The 21,460-nt window shown below is 44.6% G+C and overlaps 1 protein-coding gene across 1 annotated transcript; it reads left to right on the top strand.

The window, feature by feature from the left end:
* Positions 1–7,327: 7,327 nt before the first annotated feature.
* Positions 7,328–20,512, top strand: PSMC1 (proteasome 26S subunit, ATPase 1). The gene is made up of 11 exons (XM_060095735.1): positions 7,328–7,397; positions 10,625–10,678; positions 11,276–11,372; positions 13,019–13,143; positions 13,735–13,920; positions 14,109–14,237; positions 15,323–15,419; positions 17,590–17,779; positions 18,265–18,416; positions 18,992–19,146; positions 20,154–20,512. The coding sequence occupies exons 1-11, from the start codon at positions 7,395–7,397 to the stop codon at positions 20,286–20,288; spliced, it is 1,323 nt and encodes a 440-aa protein (XP_059951718.1). The 5' UTR covers positions 7,328–7,394; the 3' UTR covers positions 20,289–20,512.
* The last annotated feature ends 948 nt before the right edge of the window (positions 20,513–21,460 follow it).

Here is a 21,460-nt window from a genome sequence, read left to right as displayed (position 1 = left end):
GTACTACTAATGTCACCTACTTTGTTATTTTAAGTACTTCTGTGAGTAGGGTCGGTTAGCGCACCCACTTTACAGATAGGGAAACTGATGCACGGGGTCACACGCTGACATGCTGTGTGAGTGGCACACTGGGGGTCAAACCCAGGCAGCCTGACTTCAGAGTCTCTGCTCTTAACCATTACTCTACACCACCCACTCTTTTATATATATATATATAAAATACATATATATTAAATATATATATATTAAACAGCTTTATCGAGATATAATTCACAAGCGTACAACTTACCCACTTAAAGTGTACGATTCACTGGTTTTTATATGTCTTCACAGATATGTACAACCATCACCGCGATACATTTTGGAATCTTTTCATCACCCCCAAAAGAAACCCACTACCCACCAGCAGTCAATCCCCATACCCCTCACCCATTCCCAGGAAACCACGGATCTATATACTTTCTGTCTCTATTGATTTGCCTATTATGGACATTTCATATGAATGGGAAGCATATGTGGTCTTTTGTGACTGGCTTCTTTCCCTTATAATTTTTTCAAGGTTCATTCATGTTGTATGTATCAGGACTTCATTTCTTTTATGTCTGAATACTATCCCATTGTGTGGATATATACCACCTCATGTTTATCCATTCATTGGTGGACATTTGGGTTGTTTACACTTTTTTGATAATTATGAATGTTGATGAGAAATTAATTAATAGTCAATTGAAGAAAGAAATGGGAGAATTTTTCTCCAGCCAACTTGAGGATTATAACTTTGGAGGCAGTCTCTCAGAAAGCTCCGAGGACTGTTCCACCCATTAGAGGTCAAAGCACAGTCTTGATTTCGAGACAAAGGGTTATACATCAAAGTAACATATTGACAGTTTACATGGTCCAGATCTGCACGTACAAGGCCAGTAGTGGGTCATCGTGACCCTTTACAGGACTGGGAAAAGAATGTTATCTCCTAAGGAGTTACCGTGCTGGCACCAGGAGAAAACTGCTCTTTTCAGTTGAGCAGGCATTCCTGTGTCTTCCAAGGGGATCTGGTTAATGTATAATGTAGATGCACAGTGTGCACCAAAGAGGGGTAGTGGCCCAAACGGGCAGAGAGAGAATTTTATGGGTAAAAGGTTTCTTGTCATGCCTTAAAAATAATTCTATTCCATCAGAATAATGCTGCTATGAATGTTGATGCACAGGTTTTGTGTGGATGTATTATGTTTTCATCTCTCATCATCACCCAGGAGTGCAATTGCTGGGTCACAGGGTAGCTCTGTTGAACCTTCCAGAACAGCTTCCAGACTGTTCTCATTTTTTTTTTTAATGTATGTGTGCTTTTTTTAAGGTAAGGCCCCAGGTGGGAAGGGACTCTCCCCGGGTCACACACAAGGTAAAGAAAAGGCCAGAACCTGACCCCAAGTCTCTGACTCCTGGCCAGTGCCCCTCCCACTACACCACACTGTCCCTTGGGCCGGTGGCCTCACCCGTTGGTCAGCTGAGCTGCCAGCACTGCTACATCCCACCCCTTCCTCTGCCTGCTTCTCTTCACCTTCCACACCAAGGTCCAGGTGACGCTTAAACCCTTCCCAAGGGCTTCTGTTTTACAGCAGGAATCAAGCCTTGAGAGGAAAAATTAGTCACCTTAATGGTTGAAGTTTATGGTTGATGCAAAAAGAGTCCGGTTCCAGGCTCTGATCCTCAGAAACAGGTTTTTCAACCACAAAGATGCCTGGCGGTAAGGTATTGAGAGTCCTGGTGAATGCAGGGTGTTTCATTGTGTGCGGTGTCCCTGCCCACCCTGCCCCCCAATACCAGTCACATGCCTCCTCATCACAAGGACCAAAAGCTGCCCCAGAACTTTCCTAAGTGTCCCATTAGGCGGCACCGTCCCTGGGAACCCAGCTCTGGACACCCACTCCTCCCCCCAGATTCCCTTCCTGTCTTCTGCACCTACTACCCTCCCCAACAGCCTGGGGAGAAACTTCATTCTTTTTTTTTTTTTTTTTTTGCTGTACGCGGGCCTCTCACTGCTGTGGCCTCTCCCGTTGCGGAGCACAGGCTCCGGACACACAGGCCCCGCGGCCATGGCTCGCGGGCCCAGCCGCTCCGCGGCATGTGGGATCCTCCGGGATCGGGGCACGAACCCGTGTCCCCTGCATCGGCAGGCGGACTCTCAACCACTGCGCCACCAGGGAGGCCCGAGAAACTTCATTCTTAATCCACATGGACTCTATCGAGTCTATGTTCTAGGTCCTGAGATCTTTCCTTGCCCCCTTGAAGCTGGCTTCTGACACTGGATTAGGAAGCAGAGGCTCCTTTTTCTCTGCTTTGTGCCAACCTCTCCATCCCTCACCTGGAGCAATGGGTCCAGGAGAGCCCGGCAGAATGGGGGAGGGCAAAAGGTAAAAGGCGATGTTGGAAACTGGGACACAAAACAGCCAGTGGTTAGGATTTCCAGACTATTCTTTCACCACAGCACCTAATGGAGACTGACACCAGCAAGAACAGCCAGTACTGAGACAGGGGTTCTCAGGTAACGTCAAGCGGCCCACTTAGCTGAGGAGGCAACTCTGAAGGGAAGGCACCCTATGCATCGCGCCTGAGGGGCTCAGCACATGTGGGAAGGAGGAAGGGAGAAGGCGGAGGGTAGGAGAGGAAGGTCACGGGGCCCAGAGGGAAGCAGAGAGGGGGCTAGAGAAGCAAATATGGATGCTGGCGGCGGCACTGCCATAACTGCTGCTCTCTGTCCTCTCTTCTGCAGGCCACCGTGACCTCCAAACTTCTATGACGGCTCACGCATCGGTAAAATTGTAATTTAAAAAAGTTAAGCATCAGGGCTTCCCCGGTGGTACAGTGGTTAAGAATCCACCTGCCAATGCAGGGGACACAGGTTCAAGTCCTGGTCCGGGAAGATCCCACATGCCGCGGAGCAACTAAGCCCGTGCGCCACAACTACTGAGCCTGTGCTTTAGAGCCTGCGAGCCACAACTACCGAGCCCGCGTGCCACAACTACTGAGCCTGCGTGCTTAGAGCCCATGCTCCGCAACAAGAGAAGCCACTGCACTGAGAAGCCCACGCACCTCAACGAAGAGTAGCCCCCGCTTGCCTCAACTAGAGAAAGCCTGTGCGCAGCAAAGAAGACCCAGTGCAGCCAAAAATAAATAAATAAAAGAATGATGCATCTTATGATAGAGGTCAGGTCATCAAACGAAACTTGTCATCACTCCCACTTTGCCTGTTTCCCCATGTGTAAATTCAGAACACTGCACCATGGCTGCGGTACTTCCTTCTGACCCTGATGTGGCTGAATAGCTTGAAGTTGAGCATTATTTGCCAATTAGACATGTTTCATAAATAGAATATTCCAAATCACTGCTGCACCACAGTTTTTGACAAGATCTATTTAAAGAAGTTATGTGACAAAGAAATCTCATAAAAAATATTACAATATTTCCAAAGCTGTAATGAAATTAATGATGTTAAAATGTTTCCCAACTTTTTGGGGGGCTATTAGTTTAAATAAGGGGTTTCTGAGTGAAGGGGTAATAGGGATAATAGATGATCTTTTGATGTGTCGTGGTAAAGCCTTTTGGGTGTGTCTCCCGGAAACTGAGAGTAAATGGCTTTGATGACTGAGTAGTAAATCCTTTTGTGCACCCGATGTTCTCTAGTTCCTTGTCATCACATGGAAGAAAGACTCAATTCAAATTATCATGAATAATAGATTTTGCTGATGGATCACTATGTGATTTGGGGTATACGACACACAAGGATTTAAAGAATTGGGTGAGGGCTTCCCTGGTGGTGCAGTGGTTGAGAGTCCACCTGCTAATGCAGGGGACACGGGTTCGTGCCCCGGTCCGGGAAGATCCCACATGCCGCGGAGCGGCTGGGCCCGTGAGCCATGGCCGCTGAGCCTGCACATCCGGAGCCTGTGCTCCACAACGGGAGAGGCCACAACAGTGAGAGGCACGTGTACCACACACACACACAAAAAAAGAATTGGGTGACATTTTAATTACTAAATTCTTTCCTTTGCTTTTTAGTTCCTAAAAATTAATTGATCACAAACTATAATATATACTTTTGATCAAGTGTGTACTAGTTATAGTTTGTAATAACTCAATCTAGAAAACATTTTTAACATATGGCACCTTAAGGACAGAAAATAAAATACATTGTAAAATTCTAATTTGTATAAAATGTTTACAGAGATGTTTGGGAGATTGATCAATAAAATATTTTCAAGCACAGAAATACATGACATTGGGATAAAAGTATGTGGGATGGAAATGTGAATTCAAGGAGAAAAAAAATTTAACCCTACAACATACTCACCAGCAAAAATTTATTTTCCATCTGTCACCATACAGTTGATCCCCTTTATCCATTTCACCCTTCCCCCCCAGCCCCTTCCCCTCTCATAACCGCTACTCTGTATTTATATGTTTGGTTTTGTTTGGTTTGTTCCCTTCTTTTGTTTATTAGCTTTTTATATTCCACATATGAGTGAAATCACAAGGTATCTGTCTTTCTCCGTCTGACTTATTTCACTTAGCATAATACCCTCAAGGTTTGTCCATGTTGTCACAAGCGGCATGATTTTATCTCTTTTTATAGCTGAGTAGAATTCCATTATATATATACACATGCGTACCAATTACATCTTCTTTATCCATTCACCTGTTGATGAGCACTTAGATTGTTTCCATATCTTGGCTTTTGTAAATAATTCTGCAATGAACATGGGGGTATCTTTTTGGATTAGTGTTTTCGTATTCTTTGCATAAATACCGAGAGATGGGATAGCTGGATCACGTGGTAGTTCTGGTCTTAATTTTTTGAGGAACCTCCATATTGTCTTCCTTGGTGGCTGCACCAATTTACATTCCCACCAACAGTGCATGAGGGTTCCCTTTTCTCTCCATCCTCACTAACACTTGGTGTTTGTTGTCTTTCTGATAATAGCCATTCTGACAGGTGTGAGGTGATATCTCATTGTGGTTTAATAGGTTGTTTATTTTTTTATCATTGAGTTGTATGAGTTCTTTATATATTTTGGATATGAATCCCTTTTCGGCTATATCATGGGGAGAAAATTTTTCAGTGCTAAAGAAGAACCTGTGTACATAACTTTCAAATGGATGGTGTTAGATATCAAGCTATCAAGCTAGTTAGATTCCACTGGATAGACAGGAAAATATCAAGACTTCAAATGTGCTGATGAATGGATTCTTTGCAGCTATTTAAAACTTATAATGAAATTTAGATGCCAACTTAGAAACGTGTCACACAATACGTGGTTTTGCAGAGTATTTTTGAGGACATGTGTAGGCAAACGTGTTTGAAGATCTCTGTACCAATAGGTTATAAATTTTGTGAGGGATATGTGACCATTTGATACAACACAGAACAAGGAAACTAGGAGCAATTCGTGTATTAAAAATACTACTAATAATAATTGTAGCTGATGCTTAGAGTTCTAGGCATTTGAGTCCTCAAACAAGGACTCTGTGAGGGAGGAACTCTTTTTTAAAATTTTATTGGAGTATAGTTGATTTACAATGTTGTGTTACTTTCAAGTGTAAAGCATAGTGATTCGGTTATACATATACATATATTCATTCTTTTTCAGATTCTTTCCCCATATAGGTTATTATATAGTACTGAGTAGAGTTCCCTGTGCTATACTGTAGGTCCTTATTGGTTGTCTATTTTACATATATTAATCCCAAGCTCCTAATTTATCGAGGGAGGAACTCTTAAGGCCCCTATTTCACAGATGGCAAAACTGAGGCACAAAGGGCTTAAATAGCTTGCTAAGACCACACAGCTCCTTAGTGAGAAGGCCAGAAAGGAGACCTGAAGTGGGGGCCCACACCCTTAACCCCTGTGCTGATTGCCTGTTTAATTGTTCTTTTTTATTATTTATTTATTTATTATTATTATTTTTTGCAGTACACGGACCTCTCACTGTTGTGGCCTCTCCCGCTGAGGAGTACAGGCCCCGGACGCGCAGGCTCAGCGGCCACGGCTCACGGGCCCAGCCGCTCCGCGGCACATGGGATCCCCCCGGACCGGGACACGAACCCGTATCCCCTGCATCGGCAGGCAGACTCCCAACCACCGCGCCACCAGGGAAGCCCTGCTCTTCTTTTTTAAATAAAAGATTTAGTATTTAGTATCTTAAAAAGATTTAGATTTAGTTTCATTTTTAGCATGAAAACATTCTGACTTCTTCCCATACGCTGATGGCTGTCAGCTGGGTGGAGAATATTGAGAGGGTCCGTGATGGGGAGAAAAGAGAGGACCATGTTTGCTCTGCATTAAGAAGTCTTTTTTAATGAATATCCTCCAGAATAACTTCTTAACTTTTCACTATTAGCCTATATTCTTTGACAGTGACACAATCTCAGGGGCACTGTACTTCTTCATATAACACACAGATTTACTAGACATTCTGCACAACTCTGGAATTGCTTTCCGCATTCGTGAGGGGAGAGTTGTCTTGCCCCTAACCTATCACATCATTTCATGTATCATGTAGATGCCACGTTTGTTAGTGGAGATTGACAGTGTCAAGACTTTCTATTACAGTATTTTAGTGATGAAATGGAAAGAGTAATTTCCTGTTGCGTGTTAGGGAAATATTTTTAGAGTTTCAAAATTAAAATGCCTAAATTAATCTGGATGGGGATGGGGTGGAAATCAGACAAATAAATCCATCTCTCCAGTTCAGCGAGATGCAGCATTTTGAGCACCTGTTATGGAAGTCTCCAGAGGCCAAAAGGATGCTTGCCATCTTTCTGATGTTCTGATGGATGTAATAAATGACGAACTTTACAAACTGGGTGCAAGATGAGGACTTTTAAGACAACATGTGGCATCATCACAAGTCATCAAAAAAAAAAAAAGATTTAGATGATTCATGAGACAGCCTCTCGGATGAGCAGATTAATTCCAGAGACCAAATCAGAGCTTAAATGTTGGTGCAAAAGTATATGTTAACTTCTCAGTTCCAAATGCCAGTCCAGTTCTTGGAGAAGTAAGTAAAGGTCTTCCCAGCTTGATTTTTGCATATTAAAAAAATTTATATTTTCACAATTGTCTTAGTTTGACAGTCGAGGTCATTGTCTTAAGTTGTTGACAATAACCAAATAACTGCGATTTAAAATTTTTTTCAAGTGAAATATTTGCAAGGCTCAAATCTCGCTTGTAAATTAGCACACCATTGCCTACCCGCTCACACAAGCCCTGAGAGCTCAGCTTGGTGTGTGCGGGATTTGGTTCCTATCGGCCCCCGTGGCGTCCCTCGTCAACTTCCGCCTCTGAAGGGCCGCCGAGGCGGTGCACTTCCGGCAGCGGCGGCTCGAGCGGCCGAAGCAAGATGGTGAGTGACTAAGGGTTTCGGCTGGTAGTGGCGGTGCGACGGGGTCGAGGCGACCCGAGGCAAGAGAACCAGGCGGCTGCTGGAGGCACGCGGTCCACCCGCCGGCCCGGTCTCCTGGGGCGGGCCTTATCCCGGGGCCCCGGGGCCCCGGGGCCGGGGCCGGGGCCGGGGCCGGGGCTCGGCACGGAGGGTCCCCCAGGCGGGCCACGGGGGCGGCGGAGCGGATCAGGTGGCCCGGCCTCACTCCTCCGCCGGCCAGGACTCTGCCAACCGGCGCGGGGTGTTTCGGCAGGAGCCTCCTCGAGTAACTGGGACGAGGGCTTTCGGAGCCGCACAAGTGGAGGGATGGGCGGCTTGAGCGGAGGGAGGGATTCGCTCCAGCTGCGGAGGGAGAGCGAGTCGTGGGAGACCGCCCGGAGTTGGAGGCATTTGACGGAGGCCTTAAGATGCCTTTCTAACAGGTGGACCTTGGAGGGAAAGGTCCCGTGGTGCGCTAGTAATAATAAAAGCAGCTAGCATTTATTCATTAGTTCGCGGATTGATGCTGCACTTTGACGGAAGGAGGGCCCAGGCTCTGCTCTAGGCGCTGGGGATACAGGGGGTGAGCATGACTGACCTAGCCTCTGCCTCTTGGAGCTTACATTCTCAAGAAGGCAGACAAAAAAAATTGAGGAAGGGATATGTGATACGACGTCGGGGCGGGTGGCCGTCGCTTAGGGCTGTTCTGCAGAAGGGGATAGGATGGGGAGGGGTGGCTGTTTTACATAGGATGTCAGCGAGTCCCGATGAGGAGGCGAGATGTGAGCAGAGATCTAAATGAAATGAGAGAGTAGCCTGTGCAGATACCTGAGGGAAACTGGTCCAGGCAGAAGCAACAGCAAGTGCAAAGGGCCTGAGATGGGAATGTGTTTGGCCCGTATCGTGAACAGCAGGAAGTCCCGACCACAGTCTTACAGGTCTTAGAAGGACTTTGGGGTGGCAGTATTGTAGGTATGATAAACACGTGGCGGGTACTTTTCCAGCATTTGGTCATTATTCTTCTCAACAGTCCCTTGAGGTCATTATTATTATCCTCAGTTTACCCAGGAGGAAACTGAGACAGGGTAAGCGGCTGTGCTAGAACACAAACCCTGTGGGTCTTTGCTATGAGGTACTAGTTATCCAGGCAGTAGAGAAACACAGGTATTGGTGTCCCGTGGACCTGAGTGTGATTCCTGGCTACCTCTCTGACAGCTTTGTGAAAACAGGCAAGTCACTTAACCTCTCTAAGCCTTCATTTCCTTATCTGTAAACTAGGGGTAATGATGGTGCCAACCTCATAGCGTCTATAAGAATAAAACGAGATGATGCCCTGAGAATGTTTAGCACACTGCTTGGCATATAGTGCAACGCATATACTTGTTATTATTTGAGGCTGAGAAACATCACGTAAATGGCCCAGACATGAAGAAGTTCGGGACCGACTCAGGAAAACGTCCTCCAGTGGGGCCAGACTTGTAGGATCATGGGAAAGGTAGATGAACCTGGGAAAAGTTAGTTGCAGCCAGTTTGGCAAGGGCCAGTTATGCCAAGCTAAAGAGTTTGGACATCACACTCTAAATGTTAGGGAGCAGTTAAAGGTTTTTGAGGAGATTTGAAGGATCGGCTCTTTGCTGTAGGCGGTAATAATTGGATTGGTGAGGGAAGAAACTGGACCTGGAAATCTCAGTTGGGAGACTAGAGCCCAAATAAGATATGATGGCCTGGACAAAACCAGAGACAGGGTGTGAACAGAAGAGAGAGTGAAGAACTGAACCAGAGTGGATTTGTTTCAGAGCCCAGACTTTATAACCAGACTGACAAAATCCTGACCCTGACATTTCTTATTCACCGATGGTATTGTATTGAGTAGGTACTATGAGTCATGCAAATTTGAAGTGGTTTACGTGCATTACTTCATTTTCAGCAACAAATAGGAGCTAATACCATCCCCACTTTCCAGTTAAGGACACCAAGGCTCAGAGAGATGACTTGGCTTACCTGAGGTCACATAGCCTATTAGGAATGAAGTCGGAATTCAAACCTGGATACATTTATTTCCTTAGCCCATGTTCTTAGGCTTGTTGCAGTTGCTCATCTAGACAGTAGTAGTAATGAACCCTACCTTGAAGGATTGTCCGGGATTGATGTAGTGAGGGAGAACGTCTGGTACAGACAGGCGCATCGTAAACATCTTGGACATCAGCTGCCCCAGCCAACAGCACACTTCCTTAGGGGTGTAATTGATTGTGAAAGGCCTGCAATTTGGACGGCTTATTGCAGTAAAACTAATTCTATTTCCCAAAATTTCTCAGAGCCTTGAATTACCTTCTTCAGAATAAAGTGCAAAGTTTTAAGAATCCTGCCTGTAGGGAAATAGATTTGACCTTAACTCTTTCAGGTAACGATGAGAGGGTTGTTTTGTCCTGATAACGAAGCTGGTGCTGTATTAATTTAGAGGAAGTGATCTGAGGGAACAGAGAGCCCCTCTAATCAAGTAAATTCACTGTTGCTCATTTCAAATGCCCTCATTTCTGAGACACTGCTCTGTGTGAAACATTGTCCTGTAACTGAAGGGTCTGTTTTAAAGTCAGAAATCCCACTGAGCTTCTTAATACACTAAGTTCTTGATAGCTTAAGGTAATTCAACATTTTAGATTGGGGAGAAGGACCTGCCCGAGCGCCCCAGGCTTTAGGGATGGGAGGTATTTAAGCTGCCATTGAAAGGAAACTCTCCTGGATCTTGGTGTGATCCTAGTAAGGAGCAAGTGATTGATAAGTGATTGTTGAGTAGGTTAAATGATTTAGCTTTCATGGCCCAGTTTCATGAAATATTCTCTCGGTGGCCTCAGCCAGGTAGTTTTATATTAGAGAGTGTCAGGCTGTATACCTTCCCCTCAAGAAAGGGTGGTCTTAAGATCTTAGTCTCATAATGACACATTAGTTATATCTGTTTCTTAATAGAGTTGTCCTTGATTTAAGATGCAGTCTGTGGCAAGGTGCACCATTGATCTCCTAACAGCTTTCCAGGAAAAAGGAATTCTGCCACATTAAATGTACACGTTGACTGCAAGGTATATCTTGAGTTCAGAAATGTTAAAATGTGGGGAAGTGTTGGTGTCTTAGAATCGCAGGAGAATAAGAAGGGTTTTTTGAAGTGATCATATTCTGAATTTATACCTCTGTCTTAATTTTCTTCTTTTTTTCAGGGTCAGAGTCAGAGTGGTGGTCACGGTCCTGGCGGTGGAAAGAAGGATGACAAGGTAAATAACTAAGAAGCCGGATGTGTCTGTCGTGTGAGTAAACGGCGGCAAACGCTGGATCTCGGCTGGGAAGTTCTTTGGGGATCCATGAATTTTAAAATGCAAAATAAATGATCTCTATTCATTTAACCAGCCTAGCCTACAGATACAATACTCTTTTCGTGTTTTACAAAAGATAATTGACCGTCACATAGGTATTTATGAATTAATGATTTTTAAAGGTGTACAATTAATAACGTTACAGAAGTGTTAAAATAAATTGCCTGTGATTTTAGTGTTTAATACGCTTAGGTGTGAAGAATTGTGTCAAATCATTTCACCTTAGACTTCTGGCATATAATTCTGAATTCTGACCTCTGTTCGTTGTTGAATGATCTATCAATGTGTATTATAATAAAGATCAGTTACATTCACATATTAACATTGCAGGAATGTAAAAACAGATTTTGGGGTTTTTTTAGGACCGTCTTTAATAACATCCTAAAAGATGAGGAAAATTATATTACCTGAAAATAGATGATGGTCCCGCATAAGTAAGTTTGTGTTTTAATATGATTTCTGTGTGATTTTTTTTCCTTGCTATTCTAAAAACTCAAGGACAAGAAAAAGAAATATGAACCTCCTGTACCAACTAGAGTGGGGAAAAAGAAGAAGAAAACAAAGGGACCAGATGCTGCCAGCAAACTGCCCCTGGGTAATGACATGGTTCCAATTCCTAGGGGGACTGTCTCTGTGTGTGTAGCTTAGAGGTCTGAATGTGGAGACAGGGAATAGGGCGTGGTTGAAGCTCTAGGTCTGTGACTTTGTGGCATTCTCTAGGTTGGAATAAACGCTATATTTTGGTTTTAACAGTATACACAGGATACGACTTATTCATTTTAAGAAATTCCATTAATTTCCTTTAAATAACCAGCTCCTCTAGTGTATTAGAGTACGGGGTTAGATTAGAAAACTCAGGTTGAGCTTGAATACCTTAGAGATAAGATACACTTATTTCATGAAGACATGGAATTTAGTGTATTGGAACTCAGAGCATGCGATGCCTGAACATAAAATTTTTCAATGTCTTCCTACTACTAAGCAAGGAATAAAACTCAATCAGGTGACATCGCCCAGCCCACTGCTCCATCCTCAGCCTCTTGCACTCCCCTTGTGTGTTGTGCTTCACACTGCCCTGCCTCGTGTCCTTTGAATCTCCTGCATCAGGGCCTTTGCCTCCCTCTGCTTAAAAACGTTCTTCCCCCAGTCCTTCCCGTGGCTGCCTGCTTCTCATCCCTTTAGACTTCAGCTCACATACCTCTGCCATCCTCATCTATCATCTAAACAAGTCTGTTCTTGCTTAGATGCAATAAAATAATTTTTAAAATATTGCTTGGTTAATAATAGACAGTAAAAAAATGTGCCATTAACCTACCGTAGTGAATCAGTATGGTATTGATAAAGAATAGATCAGATCCCCAGAAGAGTGTATAAAGTTCAAAAACAGAGTCAAGTTATGGATAACTAATATGTGGTAAAGGTGACATTTCTGTTCTATGGAAGAGGATGGGTTATTTAATATAAATGGCTGGCATCTTTTATTTGTTATTGAGAGGAAATGAAATTAGACCCCTTGCTCTTTGCCAGATGAATTGGATATACATATGTAAATAAGTAAATAAATGAAAATTCAGGAATACATTTAACCTTAGGGGAGGAGAGACCTTTTGAAGAAGCCAAGAAACCCAGAAACTACAAAAGAGAAGTTGTCTATATAAATGTTAAAAGTCCTATGTAGCACGAGACTTTAGGCCAAAAGAAAGAACACACGAGTGTGGAAAAAAATGTTTGCACATATGTTAATATCCCCAGTATTTCATAATCCTCCTATAAATGGATGTATGTGTTACAGCTAGGGTACAACAACCTACACTGACTGAACAGCACCTGCAGCTATCTTTATTAGCACCTGTGGGGAATAATAAACCAAAGCAAACTATCTTTTTGGTCAGTGAGTGTTTTATTCTTTGTAGACAGTTACCATATGTCATTTATATTATCTGTTTGGTCATAGGCCTCATCCCATTATCGGGTTGGCTAAAAAGTTCATTCAGGTTTTTCTGTAAGATGTTACAGAAAAACCCGAACGAACTTTCTGGCCAACCCAATACATAAAATCCCTCTCCCCTTTGCATTTAGGCACCTGCTTACTTTGGGTCACCAAACTTTGAATTTTTCAGTGTCTGTCCAACTAAACTAAGTCTATTTTAAGTGTTAACTTCTTTTTGTTCTTAAGGATGAACCGAATTAATTGCAGACTTCAAGCTCCAAGTATAATAAAACTTTCTTTTTTAATTACAGTGACACCTCACACTCAGTGCCGGTTAAAATTACTGAAGTTAGAGAGAATTAAAGACTATCTTCTCATGGAGGAAGAATTCATTAGAAATCAGGAACAAATGAAGCCTTTAGAAGAAAAGCAAGAGGTAAATTGAGAAATTACTGTAACTTGTTTTTTTACCAGTTGAATTCTACTTAGAACTTAAAACTGTTCATGAATAAATGAAATTCATTTTCTGGCTTTAATGAATTATTATTTAGCTGCCTTTAAAAAAATTTTTTTTACTTTAAATTTATTAATCGATTGATTGATTGGTGGCTGCATTGGGTCTTCCTCATTGGGTCTTCGTTGCTGTGCGCGGGCTTTCTCTAGTTGCGGGGAACAGGGGCTACTCTTTGTTGCAGTGCACGGGCTTCTCATGGCGGTGGCTTTTCTTGTTGCGCAGCACGGGCTGCAGGTGCGCGGGCTCAGTAGTTGTGGCTCTTGGACTCTAGTGTGCAGGCTCGGTAGTTGTGGCGCACGGGCTTAGTTGCTCCACAGCATGTGGGATCTTCCCAGACCAGGGCTCGAACCCGTGTCCCCCGCATTGGTAGGCGGATTCTTAACCACTGTGCTACCAGGGAAATCCTTAGCTGCCTTTGAAAAGTACCAACTGCTTTGTGAATCTAGTGAACTGTCAGCATCGTCTACTTTTTAGGTCAAATCTGCTTTTCCTTCTTGGCCTACTCTTATGTAGGAGGAAAGATCAAAGGTGGATGATCTGAGGGGGACCCCAATGTCAGTAGGAACCTTGGAAGAGATCATTGATGACAATCATGCCATCGTGTCTACGTCTGTGGGCTCGGAACACTACGTCAGCATTCTTTCATTTGTAGACAAGGATCTGCTGGAACCGGGCTGCTCGGTCCTGCTCAACCACAAGGTAAGTTGATAGCCTAAGAAAGCCCGTCAGAGTGGTTGCTTCTTCCTTGCAGACCCGTCCACCCGTCCTGTGGAAGTCGATCACCAGAGCACTCCAAAGGGTAGAGAAAATTCTGTGATTGCCATTTCATCGTAAGTGGATTGTGTGAACCTTACATGCCTTTGTTAAAGCTTAATGTTCCCTGTTAGGTGCATGCTGTGATAGGGGTGCTGATGGATGACACAGATCCCTTGGTCACAGTGATGAAGGTGGAAAAGGCCCCCCAGGAGACATATGCTGATATTGGGGGGTTAGACAACCAAATCCAGGAAATTAAGGTATGTCAAGGAACCAGCTCTGGGGTTTTATTTATTTATTTATTTAAAAATATTTATTTATTTACTTGGCTGCTCCAGGTCTTAGTTGTGGCATGCGGGCTCTTTAGTTGCGGCACGCACGTGGGATCTAGCTCCCTGACCAGGGATTGAACCTGGGCCCCCTGCATTGGGAGCGTGGAGTCTTCACCACTGGAGCACCAGGGAAGTCCTGAGCTCTGGGTTTTCAGACCTTTGGTTTCTTACTGGTGTCTCATTTAGGGTGCTTGGCGCTGTTTTGCATGTTTTATTTTTTCTTTATTGATCAGACCAGTAACTGACTCAGACCTTGCTAGTGGTGGTGTTTTGTGTTGTTAATACTGAGTTAGGTAATAGAAGTAAGTATGAATTGTATGATAGTTCTTGCAGCAGCAGTAGCTTAATACTTTTTACATGTAATGTTTAATAATTATCTGTGTGAACATGTTTCCAATTGTCCTGACTTCAGCTGTGGCTATCCAGAAGCCTCCAGTGATGTCTGGGGGTAGGGTGACTGGCACACACTTGCACAGTGCTGGGGCCTAGAACGTTAACCCCAGCTCCTGCCGTGGTCCTGGGGTCAGGGGCACGTGGTGGGCCAGCCCTCTGCAGGTTCTTTCATCTGCAAGGAGGTCATTCAGAGTGATCACAGATCTCCACTGGTGAGACTCAGACAGCTGGGAAATAGCCATCATGTCCCTAGGTGGTCACAACAGAAAATCTTGCCAGCTCCTGCCTGCAGTTTCATTGAAAAGGGTGAATTTTAGCTTTAAGTTTCTTTTGCTCAGGAAGGGCTTAAATGTTACTCAAGGTTAACTTTTACTGGGAAGTGAAAGGGAAATTGGGTGCTATTAGGAAGAGGGGATGGGTGCTGGGACCTCAGGTAGGACAGAGGTCCCCTTCAATATGTCCTTGCTGCTGGTGGAAGTCAAACATTGTCTCTAACAAGAATAGTAGAAATTTTAGCTTATTTTTGTTGAAAGTGAGATGTACCCATGATGTCAGTGAATGAATCTGATAAATTTCAGTAAGAAAGCCTTTTATTTTTACCAAGTGTCTGTTTTCTTTAGGAATCTGTGGAGCTTCCACTCACTCATCCTGAATATTATGAAGAGATGGGTATAAAGCCCCCTAAGGGGGTCATTCTGTATGGTCCACCTGGCACAGGTATGTGTGCTCTGTGTTGGTCACTTTCCAGGCACTGAGCTCATCTCTTGAGCAGCAGCATTAGCTGGTTATAATGACTTAGCTGTTGAGTGAGGATGCCACAGTTCCTTAGTTTGAAAATGTGCTCTAAGCAGCATTTTGGACATTTCTGAATAAGCAGCTCCTCTGGAAACATACCTATTGCATGAAAGTATATATTTCTGTATAATAGGTGTACTAAGAAACTGAACGATCTTAGGCTTGTAACTGTAGACTTAACAGAGTTAATGTGTTAAAAACAATAGTAGGAATTACAACAGAAGAGAAACACCAGTAGGAGGCAGCCCCCCCCCCCCGGAAATGCCTGCTCAATGTGAATGCATTTCCAGTTCCCCAGCACACCTGTTGTATACTCAAATGTGCTAGATTTATATGTTGTAAAACATAATGCTTTAAAATATTTTAAAGAGTAATGTGAGTCTGCTGAAAATATTTTGTAAGAAAAAATAAAAATAAACAGGGTGCTCAACTTTGGCTGTATGTTGGAATCACCTTGGGAGCTTTAAAAAGTACTGATGCCCACTCCCATCCCTGAAGATTCTGATCTGTTCATCTGGAGTGTGGCCAAGCATCAGCACCTTGGAGGACCACTGTTTTAAAAGCTATCCTGTGCTGTTCAGATTAGGTTCATCCTCCTGGTCCACTGGTACTGAACGAGTCTACCATTGGATCAATAAATGGATAAAGATAAAAATGCATATATGTATCTGGTTCATTATGCAGTAAGTTGACCTGAGTAAGTTGTGTAGTCATTGCTATGTAAATTCCAAAGGAAGAGAGGTTATTTGATTGAGTGAACTGAAGCCATGTTGCCAAGAGGGTCTGTACTGAGGATTGCCCACGCTGGAGGGACAGGGAGCCAGCTGTACCCTGAGGCAGGGAGCTACTGCAGCCTGTCATTTTATAGCCCAGGGAGGTGAGTTTCAGAGAAGCCAGCGACTAGCCCAAGGCCCCATTAGCTCTGGGAATTGAACTGGTACCAGGGCTGGAGCTGGAACACAGGCCTTCTGACCCACAGCCGTGAGCCTTCTTTGGGGCACAGGTGCTGACAAGGGCTGGAGCGCCGGGTGTCAGCCCTGTCGGGAGGAGGAGGAGACTGGTTCAGGGATCCCTCTGGCCATTGAACATCCCAGCAGCTGAACCTGGCTGCTTCTGGACTGTAAGATCCCATCCACGTAGAAGGCCCTTTTGGTCTTCTGTCAGCCATCCTTAAATGATGCTCTCAGGGAGCAGTCCAGCCCTCGAATAGGCATTTGAACCTGCCACTCTGACTGCCCGGCTGAGGGAACGCCATTGCCCCGTCTTGTTGCAGAGCTTAACTCCCTGTCCTCCTTCCCGCTTGCATGAAATCTTCGGTGTCCCTCACTCACTCGCCTCACTTCCCCTTACAGGCCTAAGGGTGGTCCTCTGCAGGCTGTGCCTCTAACTGCCTCTGTGTCCTGAGGTGACTGCCCAGCCCTCACCATCAAAGGGGCCATGGCCTTGAGCTCTAAAGTTCTTAAGTTGGTACCCTTTGCTTACTCTTGTTCTTGATCTGAAGGAGGAATATCAGGGAACAGAGCAGGGTTGGAAATGTCAGGTCTTTCCTGAGATCAGTGAGGAATGTCCCATAAGGGCACACCACAAAGGGAAAAGTCTCTGGAGCTTTCAGCAGCTCTCAGCTGTGGGCTTCATCAGGAGCTGGTCTTGGCTCAGCTGACTGAGCCCTGGGGTAAGCCCACAGCAACGTCTTCAGGTAGCCCCAGGGCACTGCAGGCCCTGCTCAGGGACACTATGTGTCCTTCGGTCAAACCTAGGGCTCCCGGGCCTTTTTTTCATCACTGATAGTTTTGTAGGAGTTGAGTTTGGTTCTCTAACCCTGGTTGCATAGGTCAGGTTAATATTATATGCAACTTTGCAGTAAAAAGTATTTTCTGACATTATCATGATGAATTTAGGAAGATGGTTAAAAATAATCAAAATATGTTTTTTAGGTTTTTTTTAATTTCCTCGTCTGCTTTGGAGAACAGAATGCTTTTCATAGAGGGATCCACCCATTCTTGATGTCTTTTTAAGGTGATAATGAGGGTTTTAAAGTTAAAACAGCACTTGAGATTTTCTTTCCCCCTTTTTCTCTTTCAATCTAAAATAGGTAAAACCTTACTAGCCAAAGCAGTAGCAAACCAAACCTCGGCCACTTTCTTGAGAGTGGTTGGCTCTGAACTTATTCAGAAGTACCTAGGTGATGGGCCCAAACTTGTTCGGGAACTGTTTCGAGTTGCTGAAGAACATGCACCGTCCATCGTGTTTATTGATGAAATTGATGCTATTGGGACGAAAAGGTAGACTTTCTCTTACCTCTTTTGTGTTATTTAGAGGTAAAAACCATATGGCTCTTCTCTGAGAATGACCGACCGTTGGGCACTCCCTACGTGGCCCCCGTGTTGGTTTTCCACAGTCTCTACTGGGTCGCTTCCATGGGTGCTTTAGGCTCTGCTCTCCCACGTGCCAGGTAACAACTACCCGGCAGTTGATGGGTCAGTCAGTAGCCATGCCTTGAGCACCCGCTCTGAGCACGGCACCATCCTGACTCTGGAGACACAGCCATAAGGATGAGTCTCTGCCCTTGAGGAGCTGAATTGTGGAGACTGAATAAATCACATAATTTCAGGCATAAAAACCGCTATGAAGAAAATAATGTGTTGTTGATCTTGGGCTTTGGGAGGGTGTGACTGTGTATAGGCTGAGACAGCTGTGTTTTGTAATCCCCTTTAACAGGAGATCCGTTGGGTCGGGTCTTCACGTCTCCCTCACTTCTTTTCCAAAGGTATGACTCAAATTCCGGTGGTGAGAGAGAAATTCAGCGAACAATGTTGGAACTGTTGAACCAGTTGGATGGGTTTGATTCAAGGGGAGACGTGAAAGTCATCATGGCCACAAACCGGATAGAGACTTTGGACCCAGCACTTATCAGACCAGGTCACGTTTGCTTTGGTTTCATTGTGGAGAATGAACGTCCTATGTGGATTTGTATTTCTTAGGAGCGCTTTGGGGAGAATATAAATGATACATGTAAGGCAGATACTGCCTTGAAACTTAGAATAATTCACCAAAACTGTGTTCCCTTGAGATAATCGTGACGTAGTGTGTGTAGCTTGGCCCTTTTAGCCTCGAGACGCCTTTTTTTTTTTTTTTTAAAGAAATAATTCATGACAGCTCAGGTCCATTTTTTACATTCAGGTAGTACCAAAAGAAGCAGTAGCTAATTTTACTGTCTTTTGTAATGTTTTTAACATGATTGATGTGTCCTTTTCCACTAACTGTGCCATTTAGGAATCGCTCCTTTCGTTTGTTTCCCAAAGTACCAGAGCAGAGAGGATTTTGTAAATGAGATGAATTCAAACGTTGATATTTACAAACTACAGATATGAGTGTTCACTTTTTAAGATCTGGATTCCTTCCATAGGACACTATGTGACTGAGACCACTCGTGTGGAGACTAAGGCCTCTCCTGGGGCCCCCAGGGGTGTGACCGAAAACCTTTATACCCACAGGCCGCATCGACAGGAAGATCGAGTTCCCTTTGCCCGATGAAAAGACGAAGAAGCGCATCTTTCAGATCCACACGAGCAGGATGACACTAGCAGACGACGTTACCCTGGATGACTTGATCATGGCTAAAGATGACCTCTCTGGTGCCGACATCAAGGTGAGGACCTGGGCTGGACTGTACCTCTTTGTTTTATCGTATGTGTGTATGAGTTTGGACATGTCTTCCCAGATGACCAGAGTTTAAAGCAAGGCCTGGCAGCACTACATACAGCCACAGCCTGCTTTCTGGGGAGGACCTGGGTTGGTGCCACGGTTAGGCAGGGGCAGCACACACAGGCTGTTTCATGCTGGTGCCTGCACTGAACTGCGTACCCCTGGCATCTGTAGAACTAGGTTAGTGTCTCAGCTGGGGAGTAAATCTCTTTAAAATTTAAATAACCTTAAAATTCTGCACCAGCTTTTTATTTAGAAAAATTTCAAGCCTTCAGAAAAGTTGCAACAAAAACACCCACATACTCATCACCCCCGTTTACCAAATGTTACCCCTTTACCTGTTTCTTCTCTCTGTATGCAGAAACACACTCTTTTCTGAACCATCTGAAATAAATATCCTAAAGGACATAACCAGATAGAATCTTCAATGCCAAGATTGTGTTTTTATCATATCATGTTGCTTGGGTTCTTGTTTTACTTTTGGCAAGTAATTATTGAGAAAATAAATATATTAGAATAAATACTGTACTGAAACTTGTAAATATTTAACCAGAAAATACAAGTTCTCTTCTGACTATAGGTAAATGAAATGGATGTACACTCTGTGTGGGCTCTAAATTTCTGGAATAATTTTATCTATTTCTTAGGAAGATTACTGCCTTTAATGAAAGCAGGGCTGTGAGAACTTACTGGCCTGCCAGGCCACACGGCGGGGGTTGGAACCTGAGCCAGTCCTCTTCCTTAGTGAAATAATCCCAGTTTAAGCCACTTCAGGTCCTTTGAGGAAATAATTAGACTGTTTGTTTAATACATGTAAAAAATCTAATCGTTCCCAAATGGTTTGAGAACTTCGTGTTTAGGTTGGGTGCCTACACCAGATTTCAAAATAGCACTCTGAATTGTTAGAATAAAAAGTATTTCATTTTCTGAACACACTGTTTCTTCTTACAGGCAATCTGTACGGAAGCTGGTCTGATGGCCTTGAGAGAACGTAGGATGAAAGTAACAAATGAAGACTTCAAAAAGTCTAAAGAAAATGTTCTTTATAAAAAACAAGAAGGCACCCCTGAGGGGCTCTATCTCTAGTGGACCACAGTTGGCTTCCAGGAAAAGGTTGGAAGTGTGTCAACCCCCTCAGAGGTGTGAGGTTGGGGAAGTTGCCCAGGAGTCCATGTTGCGGTTGATCTTCACTAGCACAGCACCCCGAGTACCTTTTGAGCGTGATGTGTAGGATGCCCATGCAGCCCTCTTTGTATGTTGCTCGCGTGCAGTGCTCTCTTGCCAATAAAGCGTGCTCTTTCTCAAACAAACACACACTGAATCCTGTTTCTGGGCTCTCCATACCGGCCGCTCAGTAGCAGCAAGTCGGTGGATCCGGGTGTTGAGGAAGCTGGCTGACCAAAAGGACTGCAGACTCCAATACCTGCTGCCCTGTCGCACCCCCAGAGCTGGTGGCAGTTGTTCAACGGCAGCTGATGGGAAAGCAACGATCATACGTGAATAGCCGGCTATCTTTGTTGTTTAAGCAACAGGGCTGAGGAGTCCCTACAGCCGTGGCTTCCCTTTTGGAAGGTCGGTGGAGCATGTGGGCTCTCAGCGCTCTGGAGGCAGGAAGGAGGTGTCGCTGTTGCTAAGAGACTGAGGCTCCTACCGAGAGTCCTCAAAAGGGCAAAGGGCAGGGCCGAAGAGTCCCGCACCAGACCCGCCATCCCTTGTTCTCGGGTTCAGAACCTGATCTCTCCCAGGAGTGTTCAGAAACGTGTCGAGCTTCCCCTTCCCTTTTCTTTGTTATTTCCCGCGCTTCTCCCATTTCAGAACAGTTCTATCTCAAAGCTTGGAAGCGGGGCAGATCAAGGAAAGCCTCCCCTTGGTTGGCCAGCTTCCTTGGGTGCTCCGAGACGCTCTTTACAAAGTGCTCTAGGTCAGGGGTCCCCAGTCCCCGGGCCGCCACCTGTTAGGAACCACCGGGCCGAACAGCAGGAGGTGAGTGGCAGGTGAAAGAAGCTTCATCTGCCGCTCCCCATTGCTCGCACTGCGGCCTGAACCATCCCCCATCTCCCTCCCCCGCACCCCACCTTCTGTGGGAAAACTGTCTTCCACAAAACCGGTCCCTGGTGCCAAAAAGGTCGGGGACCGCTGCTGTAGCTGTGCTGCCCTCTGCTGCTTTTTCCCAACCAGTGTCCATCGATTTCTAGCCAAAATTCTATTCCACAGCACTGGCTTTTCTGGATGAGTTGCCAAGGAAAGAAATATGCTTT

The sequence above is a fragment of the Mesoplodon densirostris genome, chromosome 4, assembly GCF_025265405.1.
Source record: "Mesoplodon densirostris isolate mMesDen1 chromosome 4, mMesDen1 primary haplotype, whole genome shotgun sequence".
Taxonomy (NCBI): Eukaryota; Metazoa; Chordata; class Mammalia; order Artiodactyla; family Ziphiidae; genus Mesoplodon; species Mesoplodon densirostris.
This window is presented reverse-complemented; position numbering and strand designations above follow the sequence as displayed.

Excerpts from the sequence above, each read along its gene's own strand:
- PSMC1 (XM_060095735.1), top strand. Across the intron at positions 17,780-18,264 it reads GATGCTATTGGGACGAAAAG|GTATGACTCAAATTCCGGTG; the intron begins GTAGACTTTCTC and ends TCTTTTCCAAAG. Across the intron at positions 18,417-18,991 it reads CCCAGCACTTATCAGACCAG|GCCGCATCGACAGGAAGATC; the intron begins GTCACGTTTGCT and ends TTATACCCACAG.